The sequence below is a fragment of the Solanum lycopersicum genome, chromosome 12 (genome assembly GCF_036512215.1).
Source record: "Solanum lycopersicum chromosome 12, SLM_r2.1".
Classification (NCBI taxonomy): domain Eukaryota; kingdom Viridiplantae; phylum Streptophyta; class Magnoliopsida; order Solanales; family Solanaceae; genus Solanum; species Solanum lycopersicum.
This window is the reverse complement of record NC_090811.1, coordinates 69218326-69235486: the sequence shown is the minus strand read 5'-3', so window position 1 is coordinate 69235486 and position 17161 is coordinate 69218326. Positions and strand designations below refer to the sequence as shown.

General features: G+C 36.1%; 2 protein-coding genes across 2 annotated transcripts; both read right to left on the bottom strand.

Annotated features, from left to right (window-relative positions):
- Positions 1 to 1705: 1705 nt before the first annotated feature.
- Positions 1706 to 8504, bottom strand: ABCG54 (ABC transporter G family member 54). The gene is made up of 19 exons (XM_004252798.5): positions 7999 to 8504; positions 7194 to 7314; positions 6935 to 7108; positions 6595 to 6754; positions 6381 to 6457; positions 6257 to 6310; positions 5781 to 6173; positions 5409 to 5687; positions 4995 to 5311; positions 4724 to 4884; positions 4393 to 4653; positions 4141 to 4316; positions 3729 to 4061; positions 3359 to 3649; positions 3208 to 3291; positions 2763 to 3124; positions 2513 to 2684; positions 2188 to 2442; positions 1706 to 2112 (listed from the first exon to the last, which is right to left on the bottom strand). Exons 1-19 carry the CDS (start codon positions 8352 to 8354, stop codon positions 1852 to 1854), a joined length of 4287 nt encoding a protein of 1428 aa, XP_004252846.1. The 5' UTR covers positions 8355 to 8504; the 3' UTR covers positions 1706 to 1851.
- A 1271-nt stretch (positions 8505 to 9775) lies between these two features.
- Positions 9776 to 17161, bottom strand: ABCG53 (ABC transporter G family member 53). Its single transcript, XM_004252799.5, has 19 exons — positions 16109 to 17161; positions 15467 to 15587; positions 15205 to 15378; positions 14903 to 15062; positions 14485 to 14561; positions 14370 to 14423; positions 13881 to 14273; positions 13517 to 13798; positions 13104 to 13420; positions 12848 to 13008; positions 12503 to 12763; positions 12251 to 12426; positions 11850 to 12182; positions 11480 to 11770; positions 11329 to 11412; positions 10884 to 11245; positions 10619 to 10790; positions 10294 to 10548; positions 9776 to 10200 (listed from the first exon to the last, which is right to left on the bottom strand). Exons 1-19 carry the CDS (start codon positions 16480 to 16482, stop codon positions 9940 to 9942), a joined length of 4308 nt encoding a protein of 1435 aa, XP_004252847.1. The 5' UTR covers positions 16483 to 17161; the 3' UTR covers positions 9776 to 9939.

Below are 17161 nucleotides of genomic sequence, written 5' to 3'. Positions count from 1 at the left end.
CATGGTTTCTTTTCTGTGGGAAGCTATGTGTAGGGAGTTTCAAAGAGAGTTGATCATCATTCAGCATCAAACCACATGTGTACAATAATATTCAATTTTTGATATGTGTGATTATACCTTTCAAACTATTTACTTTACCTATTAAAAAAATTAGAAAGTTATCATTCAAATGAAGTTGGCAAATCAAACGGAAAAATCTAAGACTTAATAAGATTGTACCTGAAAATTAGAAGACATTTTTGTACCCAATGGAAGCTTGTGTTGAATGACTAATATTGAGTATGTTTATATAGTGTAGTCTTGAAGATTTGTTGATAAAAACTCTTTGATATTCCTCAATTACTTAATTTGATCCCTTTCAACTTCTCATAATTAGCAAAATACGTTTCAACTTCTATATTAATTGAAACTTTATTAGTGTTCATCCTATTTGGTTGTTTCACACATAATAGTTGAATAGACTGTTGAACTTCTCATTTTGCTCCTCTATTATGTAATTCAATATTATTATTTAATTAGATATTTAATTTATATTTGGGTAAAGTATTTTATTACTTTTTAATTTAGTATAGGGGCAAAGTAGTAATTCAACTTTACACTTTAGAGCTTCATGCTTATAATAATATATGATATGATAATAGAAATCAGTTCTTCGTTCTTGCAGTTATGTGTAAAAAGTACGTTACAGATTGTATTGTAAGTGACAGAGTGGCCTTCGAGCCACAATATAGGAAGAAGATTCAGTTGGTTTCGCTGCAAAAGAGAGAACTCTTGGTATCATTTTCAAACATTAATTTGTATTTGGAGAAATACTTTTTTCGCAGGTTCTTTGCCTCTTTGGAGCTCATTTTTTACCCAAGTCTTTATGCAACATTTAATACATATGTATAAACGTAAAATTTGATCTATGTTAAGATATGCCCGTGCAATTATTCAGTGAATGGTGTTAACTGACCACTTCTGTAAGTAATAACTTTGCCCTTGTGTTCAAGAGAATCCAAACAACTATTGCAGGTTTAACATCTGGCTATCAACTTGTTTCACAATCCTCTGGCATATGCTGCAGGAGTAAACAAACACACCTGTCACCTATGCCTACAACGTGTTGAATCCCACATCATTCACTTGGCCTTCAACTTTCTTACATGAATCTTCCCATCACGAGCTAGCTTGTGGTGTGCTAGCCTACTGGTTTCACAATGAAAAAGATTTCCAAGTCTATCCAACAGTTTATACAAGTCTAATTGCTAGTTTTCTATATTTGACAGCAACCGGACCTGATCTCATGCCCGCATTAAGTCCTCTGTCGAGGTTTATGCATGCGATAAGTCAAAGTTCATCTTGGTGTAGCTAAACGGGCCTTGAAGGGAACTGTTGATTATGGATTTTGGTTTTAGAAAGAAGAGCAATGGCAATTGATGGGTTGTGATTGGGCAGGAAGTGTTGATGATACGATAAGGAGTTGTTGATATGCTTTTTTACACTTGGTTCAGGCATATTCTCATGAAATTCAAAAAATCAAGAGGTAGTAGTTCAATCTTCTGCAGAAGCAGAATACTATACATCACCCTGCTGTTGGTGCAACTAATCAGGTTCTACAGTTAAAGAAGGATTCTAAGTTTTCCTCTGAGGTTCCAAATACTAACATGTTGAAGTAATATTTGACCTATAAAGGCAGTACAATTAATTATTCAGAGATCACGAATATCCAAATAATCAGTTCATTGCAGAGTAATGTGATACAAAACAAACAGATCATATATATACATCTTCAAGTGGTAACCTGAATACATTAGTTCTATAAGCATTTCTTGAATTTTCCTCATGAAGATGTTCAGCAGGTAAGCTCTTCTATCTTTTCTGGAAGTTGAAAACCTTAATAGCCAAAGCAAATGTGAAGGCAAAAACAAGAGTATATGCAACAGTCACCACTGCAGCTACTCCAACAAAATCATGCTTGAACCCAAAGTAACGCCTCAAGAATTGTTTGGCTGTCTCATCACTATCAGTAATTTTGTTTTGGAGGTCTCCGAATTGTGATGCAACCAAACCATACAATGTCCAGGCAACAGGATCAGCCCAATAGTACCATCTCCACCATATGGGCATGCTCTATTTTTCAAAGAAAAAACATGTCATCATTTTCATGTGAAGAAGGTACAAAATGCAAATGTTTCAAGAACTTACAGGTCGTGGAACAATGAATCCTGAGAAAAGATTCCACATTCCATATCCGGAGACAGAGACAATTTGCGCGACATGTTGATTTGGGGTAATGGCAACACTCATCATTCCATAGAAGGTGAAGTACAAGAGAGTGAAGAACATTATAAACAAGTACCAAAAGAACTTGGTCACAGTCCATTCAAATCCAATCATAGCATAGACGATAACACCATAAGAAACAGCTTGCACAAAGACATATGGTATTTCAATGAAAGTCTGCAGATTAGAGTTATTTAGACTTTTTAAACCGGAGATAGGCTTGTAAGAAGTTAAATCATATGCTTACTTGTCCAAAGGCGTAAGGGATGGCAGAATACATTCCAGCAGCTCTTTCTCTGTAATATACTGTACGCTCAACGGCTACAACAGGCAACACTGATGATGCATTTTGAAAACCAAGGAAGAAAACAGGAGTATACAATGATCCCAAAGCGTTAAACAGGTCTTGTTTCTTACCCCTATAACACAAAGAAATATGCTTTTAGCATGAAGTATTTTCCAGAGTACTTGGTTTTGTCATATGTTTGGGGACTTACACTTTAGTACCAAGATCCCAGAACATTGTCCCAATGGCCAAGGCAATGAAGATTGTACAGATATATCTGACTGCAGTATAAGCAGGATTACGCCAGTATGACCAGTGTTGCTTCCAAAGGCAAGCCATACATTGGATCCAAAATGGTTGTGAGTATTGATTGTTGAAATGCAGGTCTTTTGTACCAGGGCAAGGCATGCTAAGTTCACTAATCAATGTTTTATTCCTCCTGTAAAGGTCTGATTTCTTGTATAAATCAGTGAAATCAAGCCCCAGCATCGTTTCCTGAGCCAAATTTGTGACTTCTAACATCCAAGTTGCTGGATTGTAGCCATCGTGTATTTTACTTACCCCAGGAATTGACTGAATACAAGAAGAATTATTTTGTTATTCGATCGTATTAACTTGAAAAAGGGGAGGCTCGTTTATCTACTTAGACAACTTACCTCAAAGTATCTGATTAAATGGCAAGAATGGTGACCCAATGGACCAACATATATCTCGTTTCCTCCTCGTTTCATTAGAAATAGCTGCAAAGAGTGGTATTTATATTAGTATTCAATGTCAAAAAAGAAAGATGACATTTATTAGATTCACCTCATCAAATGCTTCAAAAATGTCGATACTAGGCTGATGGATGGTACAAACAACGGTTCTTCCTGTGTCAACTGTGTTCCTAACAGTTCTCATAACAATTGCAGCAGCTCTTGCATCCAACCCCGAAGTTGGTTCATCCATGAAAATGATAGAGGGGTTTGCCACTAGTTCCACTGCAATGGTCAACCTTTTGCGTTGCTCAGTTGAGAGACCGTTGACTCCTGGCAGACCAACCAACGCTGACCTTAATGGTGTAAGCTCCACAAGTTCCATAACTTCATCAACAAACATCTACACAAGGATATAATATAGGAAATGTCATATGATTTCCACATTAACTGCATTTAACTTATATTCAAAAGGAGCAAACCTTTCTGGTCTTTTCATCAACATCAGAAGGTAAACGCAACCAAGCTGAGTATACTAATGACTCATAAACTGTAACATAAGGTGAATGGATATCATTCTGTTCACAGTATCCGGATATACGTGCAAATGTTTCTTGCTTCTTCGGATAGCCAGAGATCTTGATACTACCCTCAATATATCCTCCTGTTTTTCGTCCAGCTAATACATCCATTAACGTTGTTTTTCCAGCGCCACTAACTCCCATCAATGCTGTCAAAACACCGGGCCTGAAAGCTCCGCATACACCATTCAGAAGTACCAATCTATCTTCAGTGGCACCTTGATTTTTCATTTCCTGAAAGTATCATTGGAAAGTTCAGTATCACTGAAAGTATCATAATTTTTATATCCTACAACAATTCCCAGCTAGTTACCTGAGGCATGTCAACAGAGTATGTAACTTCATTGAAGGTGATGGAATGCGGTTCAAATGGAAGAACCATTCCCTTTTTCTTATTCTGGCCCTCACTAGTGGGTACTTCTTTCCCAGTGTTTGTTGTTTTGGCATCATCACTGTCTTCTGATATCATACCTTGCGGCTTACCAAGTGCTGTAGATATTCAACTAAACATTCAATGTATACGCCTTTAAGGGAAAATAAATGGAAAAACTCTAAAGATACTCACGGTTAAGAAAAGCGAGTGCAATACTGTAGCAGATGTTAAAGACGATTGTGAAACCAATAAGTGCACCGACACCAATCCAGTACCAGTATGCATTTGGGAAAAAACCTCGGGATCTTACAATTGCAACTCCAAGTGAATCAGTTCCTGTTGGTGCAATGTGTTTCCACCTTTTCCCATCAAATTCATTGACAAAAATTGAATTCAGAGAATACATCAACGGTGAAGACCAGTAACCCCATATCCACCACTTCTTCACATCATCTACAATATTTGCAGGAGTCAGTTCTAGGAAGATAAAAGCTTCTACAACCACATAAATCAACAAAAATACCTCGTGAAAGAACGAATCCACCCAATCCAAAAAGTAAAAGCAGAGCAAATGTTCCATATGTATTTGCAACTCCCATGGTCCTTCCAGCAGCCCCAAGGAAGCGGCACATTCCTGATGTCATCTGGTTTACTAATATGAGTAGCAAGAAATGTTTGAATAATCTGCAAAAGGTAAAAAGGAAACTGTTGAAGTTAACCTGATATTTTTATTGCATCATCTTCTTTTTTTTTTAACCTGATATTTTTACTGCATCATCTTTTTCTTCCCTTACCTTACAGGGGATGGATCAAATCCAATTACATAGTAAGTGAGCAACACCCAAAGGCCAACTTCAACAAATGCTATAGGGATTTTTAGTATCCATGAGGGCATTGCATAAGCCCATGAAGGGAAAAATAGAAGATCCCTTTGCTTGTAGAAGATAGGAAGTTTGTAAATTACCAAGCCTATCTCAATCATTCCGCTAAACATGATCTGAGTGACTATAAAAAAGAGTGCACCAGCATATTTTCCTCCATCTTCTATAGTATCATGGGGCATCTTAGTACGGAAAAAGAGGGTCGTTGTTATGACTGCGATAATCATATTCTGTGAACAGATCACAACCTTGAGGCATTAGTACTTGCAAGTAAATATGATGAGCCGGAGACGTGAAAATTGAAAATTTTCATAGACAAGTTATCACCTGAATGAACTTGAAAATGTAAACAAATAAGTTCCTCTTCATTAGTAAGATTTCTCGTTCAGTGCAGACCTTTAAGAGTTGTTTCCTCCCTATACCATACTTTTGAGTTGACAAAGCAGCAGGATGGCTTTTGCTCTTGTCATATGAAGCTGCAAGCTCATCCGCGAGTTTCCTCCCAACATGGAATGATTGATATGCCTCAGCAAATTCATTTGACTTGATAAACTGGTAAGTTTCATCCCTCACCCAATATTGCTGTTGATCTTTCTTTGAAGTCACCTGCAACATATTTAAATTTTCACCATCAGAAGGGAAAATAGATCACTGCTTGTCAACATTATTATTAGTTTTGTAGTTTCTTGTAAGACATACTTCTTGCAAGAAGTCGGCCACGCCTTTTCTATCTGGACATTTGAACCCCATGGACTCGAAGAAGCCAAGGACATCCTCTCGAGGGCCCTGATAGACAATTTTCCCATCTGATAACAGAATAATGTCATCAAACAAGTTGTACGTCTCGGGTGCTGGCTGCAAGAGAGATATCACAGCAGTTCCATGTAAGATTTGCACAGATTGTCTTAGTGAGTTCACTATTGAGTAAGTAGTTGAACTATCCAATCCAGTCGAGATTTCATCCATGAAGAGTGCCTTGGATGGTCCAACGAGCATTTCACCGGTTGTCACGCGCTTCTTTTGTCCTCCTGAAATACCCCTTATCATTTCATCTCCCACCAGAGTATCTGCACAAATATCCAGTCCCAAAAGCTGCAGTAGAATACACATATCACTCAGTTGTCAAATTTTCTTCTGCCTTCTGACCGTCCAAAATTTCGAGAAACCTTTGTTACCTTCAGAACGTAATCTGTAACAAAAATGGCTTCTTGTCCCTCTGTGGCTAATGCCTACATTGTCACAACATAATTAGGATTATGAGCATTTGTTTTCGAGAAAGGAAATATCCTAGTTGCCTACCTTCATGAAAATATCAATATCAGGATCTGGCTTGATTTTAGCTGCTTTCTCTCTTCTTGACAGTTCAATCAACATCTCTGCAAAAAAATTCCCAGAAACACTAATCGTTTATCATTTAGTTAGTTAAATTTCAAAAAAAAGAACTGATTTTTTTCATTGAAAAATAAAGTATGAAACATAATCAAGATTAAGAAAAAAGGTAAGAGATTCCAACCATAACGCGAGCCAACTCCCTGGCATCTGGCAGAAAATTCCAAGGTTTCCCTCACAGTCATTTCTCCAATGTGTAAATCATACTGGCTAATATAAGCAGCTGTTCTTTGTGGCACAAACTCATTCATTACATGTCCATTATAGGTCACTTTTCCAGTAACCTGATTTCGGAAAAACAGAAAAAAAGCAACCAAATACAAACATTTGGTTTGGAGTTTAAGTTCTATGCATTGACGGTCTATGATAAGAACATATTAATTGTTGAACTGATAAAAATGATAATCTTTGCAGTCAGTATATATAGCTTAAGTCCCTTCAATACGTAGAACTAATGGTATTACCTTAAGGGCAGAATCGAGCTTTCCAGCCAAAGCTAATAAAAAAGTAGTTTTCCCACAACCTGGAGGTCCTAAAAGCAAAGTCAATCTGCAAGGCTTAATGATACCACTCACATCATTAAGAATAGTGAGGTTCCTCTTTCGACTCGGTAGAATATGGAGAGAGTTCAACATATCCTATGAATCCAAAAATCAAAACAAAAAAATTCTTTTTGTTAAAGAGAACTGATTCGAAATCAAGATTTTCTTTTAGATATTTTACCTCAAGAAAATTAGTGATAAAGTTGGTAAATGTAGGCAAAGCTCTACTTCCTATATATGCATCTGCCTCGATAGTTAAATTCTCATATCTTACTTCTATTTCTGGGAAATCTATCCCAACTCTGTGAAAAGAAATAAGAAAGGTTAAATCAAGAGGGAAAAACAACTAGTCATAGATAAGCAACAGTATAACAATAATCATGTTTCAATTCTAAGCAAGTCTGACTGACTATATGAATCTTCATAAATCTAAGTCTGCTCCACTTAAGACCGCCTAAGTTAAATATTATTTTTCAAAAAAAAAAAACTAGTTTTAGATAATCAACAGTATAACAACTACTATGTCTCAATTTGTAAGCAAGTCAGATTGACCATATTAATCCTCACAATCCATGTCACTCCGTTTACATATGTCTCAGTTTAATATTTCTCCCATGGTTCCAATTTATGCAAAACTGTTTCCTTATCAGTTCGTTAAAGAAAGAATGATCGTTCTACCTTTAGTGAGAAACTTTTGTAGCCACACAAGTGATATGCCAAGTTTACAGCCACGAGTTTCAAAAAAATTTCTTCTAAATCTTCATGCGCAGTCAAATTATGTTACATAAATTTGTACAAGGAATATAAAAGGTAGTTTTAGTTTCTCTAACACTACAAAAATTCTCTAAATTATCAAACAACGTATATATCTCTAACTACATCTAACGAACATGAACCTAAAGTAAACTCGTACACTACTAAAATGTAATCACAACTACATAGATATTTTTCGTCCGCCAAAGACGACAGAAGATTCATCAACTTACCTGTCAATTCTTTGCCTGAGTTTCAACAAGAGCTTCTCATTATCCTCATCTGCAACTTTGACAAGCCTTTCAAGCAACTTGTTTCTTTCTTGAAAACCAATATCATGTATATCAATTTCAGCAGATGCACCTTGTGATCCAAACAAGAGACCTTTTCTCAAACGATCAAACGTTGGAAGTTTTTCAAGAGCTGCCCATTTAAGAGCCTCTTCATCATCTTCATCCCTCGTGGAACGATTAAAAATCTCTCCATCATTGCTAGTCCACCTAGAGTTGTTAGTACTATTCCCTTTCAAACTATTTCCCCTGATTATTCTTTCTCTCAAACTAGTACCTCTTGAATTAGTTGGCTCCATTTTGAACCAAACTAAGTTAGTTAAGTGTGTTGCTGAAGTTTAAAAGCAAAGGGATTATTATTATATAATATCAAGTAGAAAAGGAGGGGGGTTAGCTATTAATGTAATAAATAATTTGAGAAAAATATAACTAATTTTGCACAATGCTTTTGAATATACTTCATCAAAACTGTCGCCTAAAGAGTAGGGGTTAGGGATTAAAAAGAAACAAGACTATCAGACATTAATTATACAGAAGTCGGTTTTACTAATATTAAAACTAAAACAAGCATACATTAGTTCAGATCTCATCGAATTTTTGAAGGAAGACCACAAGCTCAGAATTTCAAAGATGTCGAAAATGGCGTTAGCAGTGATATTTCGGCAACTATTTAACACTACCAAGACAATTACTTTATAGGAAACTTGTCCTTTGTTAAAATTGATAAAAGAAACAATCCAAAAAAAAAGTATTTGTTCTCCAATTTGATTCGTTTTTTGGTTTGGTTTGATTTTTCGTTATAACAGCTCTAGCGATAGAGGCCAACTTTATTGGTTATAAATTGTACTAGTATCTAAAAGACTAAAACCATCAAAGTTTTCTGCTAGAATTAAAATGCTTAAGAATTGACATTAATTGGGACATTAAATATTTTGTTACTCTATATATTTATGTTAGGTTCAATCTATTTTTTTTTCTTTTACTCTACATCTTTAAGAGTTGTATATCTTAACATACATATCTTCTGATCTTATAGACTCCCTAAGATGATTCAATAGAATTGATAATCTGAAGTCAAATTCTAATAAAAGATGTTAAACCTTGTATTAATTAGTGACAGCTTTTTCTTCTTCTTTTTTTGGCCATTATTTAAGAAGTGGAAGAGGAAGCTTCCATTCTTTTAATACAATCACCTTTATTTATATGTGTATAACAACCAGTCGTAGATTGTGAAGAAATGAACTTTAACTTAACCCCAAAAATTAGGATGGCTAATTCCTTAACCAATGTGAAACTTAATGTTCACCTGAGCAACAAGTTTGGACTTGAGACTTGAGACATGTTAGGTTTGTCCATAGAGCAAGTATGGGGGTCAAAATAAAGTCCAAGACCATCGATCAAAGACATGAACTTCGACTTTCTGAAAGTTCAAGAATACCAAACAAGTTAAGAAAACACACCAATATAATGATTTTTCACAGGACTAGTAAAAATTTGTAGCACTTAAATATATGCCTTGCCCTCCATTCGAGTTGAAAATATGCACGGTATACTCTTAAAAGGTTCAAGGTGCATGTCCCCACTGGTTCACTATGAAAAGATTTCAAAGTCTGAAATAGGGACGATCGATCCAACAGTCTATGGTTAAGAAAGGGTTCTAAGTGAAGCTACGGGTTGACAACAAGTCCGCAAGGGGTGTTTAAGTAGCGGATCACCTTCATCAAGAAAAAACAAACAATCGATTCAAACTTACAAAATCATTTCACTGCATAGTAGTGCGATACAAAACAAACAGAACATATATATACTTGTTCAAGTGGTAACCTGAATACACTAGTTTTATAACCATTTCATGAATGTTCCATCTTCAGCAGGTAAGCTCTTCTATCTTTTCTGGAAGTTGAAAAACTTAATGGCCAAACCAAATGTGAAGGCAAAAACAACAGCATATGCAACAGTCACAGCTGCAACTACTCCAAGAAAATCATGCTTGAACCCAAAGTAACGCCTCAAGAATTGTTTGGATGTCTCATCTATATCAGTAATTTTATCTTGGAGGTCTCCGAATTGCGATACAACCAAACCATACAATGTCCAGGCAACAGGATCAGCCCAATAGTACCATCTCCACCATATGGGCATACTCTGGTTATTTAAAATCAATGAAAACATGTCATCATTTTCAAGCTCTAAATTGATTTTCATGTAAAACAAAATGGAATTGTTTCAACAACTTACAGGTCGCGGAATCATGAATCCTGAGAAAAGATTCCACATTGAATAGCCGAAGAGAGAGACAATTTGCGCAATATTTTGATTTGGGGAAACGGCAACACTCATCATACCATAGAAGGTGAAATACAAGAAAGTGAAATACATGATAAACAAGTACCAAAAGAATTTGCTCACTGTCCATTCAAATCCGATCATAGCATAGATGATAACAGCATAGGTAACAGCTTGCACAAAGACATATGGTATTTCAATGAAAGTCTGCAGATTAGAGTTATTTAGACTTTTTAAACCGGATATTGGCTTGTAAGAAGTTAAATCATATGCTTACTTGTCCAAAGGCATAGGGGAGGGAAGAATACATTCCAGCAGCTCTTTCTCTGTAAAATACTGTACGCTCAACAGCTACAACAGGCATCACTGATGATGCATTCTGAAAACCAAGGAAGAGAACTGGAGCATACATAGATCCCATAGCGTTAAATAGGTCTTGGCTCTTACTGCTGTAATACCAAAAAAATAAGTTTTTAGCATTAAGAACTGAAAGTATTTTCCAGATTATATGAGTGCTTGTTCCGTCATATGATTGGACTTACACTTTAGTACCAAGATCCCAGAACATTGTCCCAATGGCCAAGGCAATGATGACTGTAAAAATATATCTGACTGCAGTATAAGTAGGATTACGCCAGTATGACCAATGTTGCTTCCAAAGGCAAGCCAGACATTGGGTCCAAAATGTTTGTGAGTATTGATTCTTGAAATGCAGATCTTTTGTACCAGGGCGAGGCACGCTAAGTTCACTAATCAATATTTTGTTCCTCCTGTAAAGATCTGATTTCTTGTATAAATCAGTGAAATCAAGCACCAACATCATTTCTTGAGCTGAGTTTGTGACTTCTAACATCCAAGTAGCTGGATTGTAGCCATCTCGTATTTTACTTACCCCAGGAATTGACTGAATACAAGAAGAATTATTTTGTTATTCGATCGTATTAACTTGAAAAACTGGAGGCTCGTTTATCTACTTAGACAACTTACCTCAAAGTATCTGATTAAATGGCAAGAATGGTGACCCAATGGACCAACATATATCTCGTTTCCTCCTCGTTTCATTAGAAATAGCTACAAAGAGTGGTATTTATATTAGTATTCAATGTCAAAAAAGAAAGATGACATTTATTAGATTCACCTCATCAAAGGCTTCAAAAATGTCGATACTAGGCTGATGGATGGTACAAACAACGGTTCTTCCTGTGTCAACGGTGTTCCTAACAGTTCTCATAACAATTGCAGCAGCTCTTGCATCCAACCCCGAAGTTGGTTCATCCATGAAAATGATAGAGGGGTTTGCCACTAGTTCCACTGCAATGGTCAACCTTTTGCGTTGCTCGGTTGAGAGACCGTTGACTCCTGGCAGACCAACCAACGCTGACCTTAATGGTGTAAGCTCCACAAGTTCCATAACTTCATCAACAAACATCTACACAAGGATATAATATAGGAAATGTCATATGATTTCCACATTAACTGCATTTAACTTATATTCAAAAGGAGCAAACCTTTCTGGTCTTTTCACCAACATCAGAAGGTAAACGCAACCAAGCTGAGTATACTAATGACTCATAAACTGTAACATAAGGTGAATGGATATCATTCTGTTCACAGTATCCGGATATACGTGCAAATGTTTCTTGCTTCTTCGGATAGCCAGATACCTTGATACTACCCTCAATATATCCTCCTGTTTTTCGTCCGGCCAATACATCCATTAACGTTGTTTTTCCAGCGCCACTAACTCCCATCAATGCTGTCAAAACACCGGGCCTGAAAGCTCCAGATACACCATTCAGAAGTACCAATCTATCTTCAGTGACACCTTGATTTTTCATTTCCTGGAAGTATCATTGGAAAGTTAAGTAATATAATTTTTTTTATCCTACAACAATTCCCAGCTAGTTACCTGAGGCATGTCAACAGAGTATGTAACTTCATCGAAGGTTATAGAATGCGGTTCAAATGGAAGAACCATTCCCTTTTTCTTATTCTGGCCCTCACTAGTGGACACTTCTTTCTCAGTGCTCGTTGTTTTGGCATCATTGCTGTCTTCTGATATCATACCTTGCGGCTTACCAAATGCTGTAGATATTCAACTAAACATTCAATGTTTTCACCTTTAGGGGAAAATGAATGGTGAAATTCTAAAGATACTCACGGTTGAGATAAGCGAGTGCAATACTGTAGCAGATGTTAAAGACGATTGTGAAACCAATTTGTGCACCAACGCCTATCCAGTACCAGTATGCATTTGTGAAGAACCCTCGAGATCTTACAACTGTAACTCCAAGTGAATCAGTTCCATTTGGTGCAATTTGTTTCCACTTTTTTCCATCAAATTCATTCACAAGAATTGAATTCATAGCATACATCATCGGTGATGACCAGTAACCCCATAACCACCATTTCTTCACATCAACTACAACATCAGCAGTAGTCTGTTAGCAGTAGTTGGTTTTTGCAAGATTAAAGCTTCTACTAACACATAAATCACCAAATATACCTCGTGAAAGAACGAATCCACCCAATGCAAACTGCAAAAGCAGAACAAATGTTCCAAATGTATTAGCAACTCCCATGGTCCTTCCAGCTGCCCCAATGAAGCGAAACAATGCTGATGCCATCTGGTTTAGTGATATGAGTAGCAAAAACTGTTTGAAAAATCTGCAATAATAGACTGATGTTAAGTAATCACGGGAAAAAGGAAGCTGTTGAAGGTAACCTGATCTTTATACTGCATCATCTATTTCTTCTCTTACCTTGCAGCGCTCGGATCAAATCCTATGACATAGTAAGTGAGGAACACCCAAAGTCCAACTTCAGCAAATGTTATAGGCATTTTGAGTATCCATGTGGGCACTGCATAAGCCCATGAAGGGTAAAAGAGAAGGTCCCTTTGCTTGTAGAAGACAGGAAGTTTGTAAATTGTCAGGGCGATCTCAGCCATTCCGTTAAACATAATCTGAGTGACAACCAAAAAGAGGGCACCAACATATTTTACTCCATCTTCAATTGTATCACGCGGCATCTTAGTACGGAAAAAGAGAGTCATTGATATGAGTGCCACAATTGTAAGCTGTGAACAGATCAAAACCATGAGGCATTAGTACTTGCGAACAAATATGATGAGCCGGAGACTTGAAATTTAATATTTTCATTGACAAGTTGTCACCTGAATGAACTTGAAGATGTAAACAAATGAGTTCCTCTTCATTAGTAAGAGTTCTCGTTCAGTGCAGACCTTTAAGAGTTGTTTCTTCCCTATACCATACTTTTGAGTTGACAAAGCAGCAGGATGGCTTTTGCTCTTGTCATATGAAGCTGCAAGCTTATCCGCGAGTTTCCTCCCAACATGGAACGATTGATGTGCCTCAGCAAATTCTTTTGAAGTGATAAACCGGTAAGTTTCATCCCTCCTCACCCAATATTGCTGTTGATCTTTCTTTGAAGTCACCTGCAACGAATTTAAATTTCCACCATCAGAAGGGAAAATAGATCAATGATTGTCATTCTTATTTGTTTATTATAAGACATACTTCTTGCAAGAAGTCGGCCACGCCTTTTCTATCTGGACATTTGAACCCCATGGACTCGAAGAAGCCAAGGACATCCTCTCGAGGTCCCTGATAGACAATTTTCTCATCTGATAACAGAATAATGTCGTCGAACAAGTTGTACGTCTCGGGTGCTGGCTGCAAGAGAGATATCACAGCAGTTCCGTGCAAGATTTGCACAGATTGTCTTAGTGAGTTCACAATTGAGTAAGTAGTAGAACTATCCAATCCAGTTGAGATTTCATCCATGAAAAGTGCCTTGGACGGTCCAACGAGCATTTCACCGGTTGTCACACGCTTCTTTTGTCCTCCTGAAATACCCCTAATCATTTCATCTCCCACCATAGTATCTGCACAAATATCCAGCCCCAAAAGCTGCAGTGGAATACACAAATCACTTAGTTATCAAATTTTCCTCAGCCTTCTGATCGTCGGAAATTTTGAGAAATTAGTGAAACATATTTCTGTTACCTTCAGAACATAATCTGTAACAAAAACTGCTTCTTGTCCCTCTGTTGCTAATGCCTACATCCCAAAATAACTATAAGCATTTCTTTTCGAGAAAGGAAATATTCTAGTTGCTTACCTTCATGAAAATATCAATATCAGGATCTGGCTTGATTTTAGCTGCTTTCTCTCTTCTTGACAGTTCAACCAACAGCTCTGCAACAATAATTCCGAGAAAGATCAATCGATATATCATCCACGTTAGTTAAATTTCAACACAAAATGCTTTTTTTAAAGAACAAGAAGTTTGAAGTATGATCAAGATTCACTACAATAAAAAAACAACTTTAATTTTAGTGGCAATAAATTAAATATGCATATAATAAAAAGTGCTAAAGGCTTTACGAGCATTAATTGATTCATTGTTATTGGATCCAATACCGCTATAGGCTTTAGGGACATTTACAAACCATGCACATTTTTAGTGGCAATTAAGTTATTTTCGTTAAAGCTCATTACTGGTTTAGTGATTAAGGAAAAAGGAGACAAATTCTAACCATAACTCGATCCAACTCCCTGGCATCTGGCGGAGAATTCCAAGGTTTCTCTCACAGTCATTTCTCCAATATGTAAATCATACTGGCTAATATAAGCCGCTGTTCTTTGCGGCACAAACTCATTCATTTCATGTCCATTATACGTCACTTTTCCAGTAACCTGTTTTCCACACAAACAAATGAGTTTTATGCATTGACAGTCTATAATAAGAAGAATATATATTAATTGTCGGAACGACAAAAATGACAGCTAGCTAATCCTTGAACTGTCAGTCTTGGATACATAGAACTAATGGTGATACCTTAAGGGCAGAGTCGAGCTTTCCGGCCAAAGCTAATAATAATGTAGTTTTCCCGGAACTTGGAGGTCCTAAAAGCAAAGTCAATCTGCGAGGCTTAATGATACCACTCACATCATTAAGAATAGTTAGTTTCCTCTTTCGACTCGGTAGGATATGGACAGAGTTCAATATATCCTATGAATCCCAAAAAAATTTTTAAAAAAAAAAGTTAGTTACAAACATCCTTTTTGTTCAAGATTCGAAATCAAGATTTTCTTTTTACCTCAAAAAAATTAGAGATAAAGTTGATAAATGTAGGCAAAGCTCTACTTCCTACATATGCATCTGCCTCAATAGTTAAATGCTCATATCTTACTTCTATTTCTGGCAAATCTATCCCAACTCTGTGAAAAGAAAAAGAATTGTCAAACAACTTATCATAGATAATCAACAACATCACAATAACTATGCCTCAATTCTAACCAAGTCGGAGTAATTAATGACAATATGAATCATCATTGTCCATGTTGTTCCATTTAAGTCCGTCTCAATTAAATATGAAAAACAAATTAGTCTTAGATGAAGAACAGCACAACAACTACGACGTCTCAGTTTTTAAGCAAGATAGTTTGATTACATAAATCGTCACTATTCGTGCCACTTTGTTTGCTCCATTCTAGTTTATATAAAAATATATCCTTATTAATTCATTACAGAAGAAACACAAAACTTAGCTTTTTATTCTACTAGCTTTGGTGAGAAACTTCTGTAGCCATACAAATGATATGATCAGAAGTCATATTTAAGACCACAAGCTTCTAACAACATATGTATGCAGAATCTGTAACGAACATTGCTGTTAAATGGTGTGGCCTATATAGTTATTTTTCGTTCATCAAAGATGACAGAAGATACATCGACTTACCTGTCAATTCTTTGCTTGAGTTTCAACAGGAGCTTCTCATTATCCTCATCTGCAACTTTGACAAGCCTTTCAAGCAACTTGTTTCTTTCTTGAAAACCAATATCATGTATATCAATTTCAGCAGATGCACCTTGTGATCCAAACAAGAGACCTTTTCTCAAACGATCAAACGTTGGAAGCTTTTCAAGAGCTGCCCATTTAAGAGCCTCTTCATCATCTTCGTCTCTCGTTGAACGATTAAAAATCTCCCCATCATTGCCATTCCACCTGGAGTTATTAGTACTATTCCTCTTTCTACTTAAGCTCCCTCTCAAACTACTTCCCCTGATTATTTTTTCTCTTAAACTAGTACCTCTTGAATTAGTTAGCTCCATTTTGAACCAAACAGAGTTAGTTAAAGTGTGTTTCTAAAGTTTAAAAGCTAAGGGATTATTATATAGAAGCAAGTAGAAAAGGATGCCCATTTGAGAAAAAAAAATACTTTTCCTAAAACTATCGACTAATGCGCACCTAAAGATAGCGGCTAGAGGGACTATTTGTCATTAACAGGAAGGAGGTGCATACATAGATAAATTTCAACAAACATAAATTTCTAGCATGTTGAAAATGAGGTTAACAAATGATATTTAATTTGACAACTATATTCAAGCATAACACTACCAAGTATTTACTTTTTAGGAAAATTGTTTGTTTACCAATAGATCTTCATGGTAATAATTGAAACAAAATAGTGATTGAATAATTTAACGACTCAACTAAAAGCAAAATTATTTTTAACATGAAATAAAAATTTTAAACTTATATCAAATTAAAGATTACAAATCAAATTAGAATGTCAAGGCAAAGTATAATACAAGCCAAAAGAGTGTAACTATGATTTTTAGATTGGTATTTATCTAATCAATTTGGTTCAGAGTTTTTTTATTACTTTTTACTTAAAATTAAAATTTATCGATTCTTTAATTGAAAAATCAAACCAAACAAACTGACCCTGTGTGTCATATCAAACCAAACAAACAAGCCATATGTGTCATATTAAACCCCCCAAAAAAA

Coding starts and splice junctions, on each gene's coding strand:
- ABCG54 (XM_004252798.5), bottom strand. CDS start 8,354: ATGGAGCCAACTAATTCAAGAGGTACTAGTTTGAGAGAAAGAATAATC. Junction 4,062..4,140: donor ACTCTGTTGACATGCCTCAG/GTAACTAGCTGG, acceptor TGATACTTTCAG/GAAATGAAAAATCAAGGTGC. Junction 3,292..3,358: donor TTTTTGAAGCATTTGATGAG/GTGAATCTAATA, acceptor CACTCTTTGCAG/CTATTTCTAATGAAACGAGG.
- ABCG53 (XM_004252799.5), bottom strand. CDS start 16,482: ATGGAGCTAACTAATTCAAGAGGTACTAGTTTAAGAGAAAAAATAATC. Junction 11,771..11,849: donor TTGGTGAAAAGACCAGAAAG/GTTTGCTCCTTT, acceptor ATCCTTGTGTAG/ATGTTTGTTGATGAAGTTAT. Junction 10,791..10,883: donor TGGGATCTTGGTACTAAAGT/GTAAGTCCAATC, acceptor TTGGTATTACAG/CAGTAAGAGCCAAGACCTAT.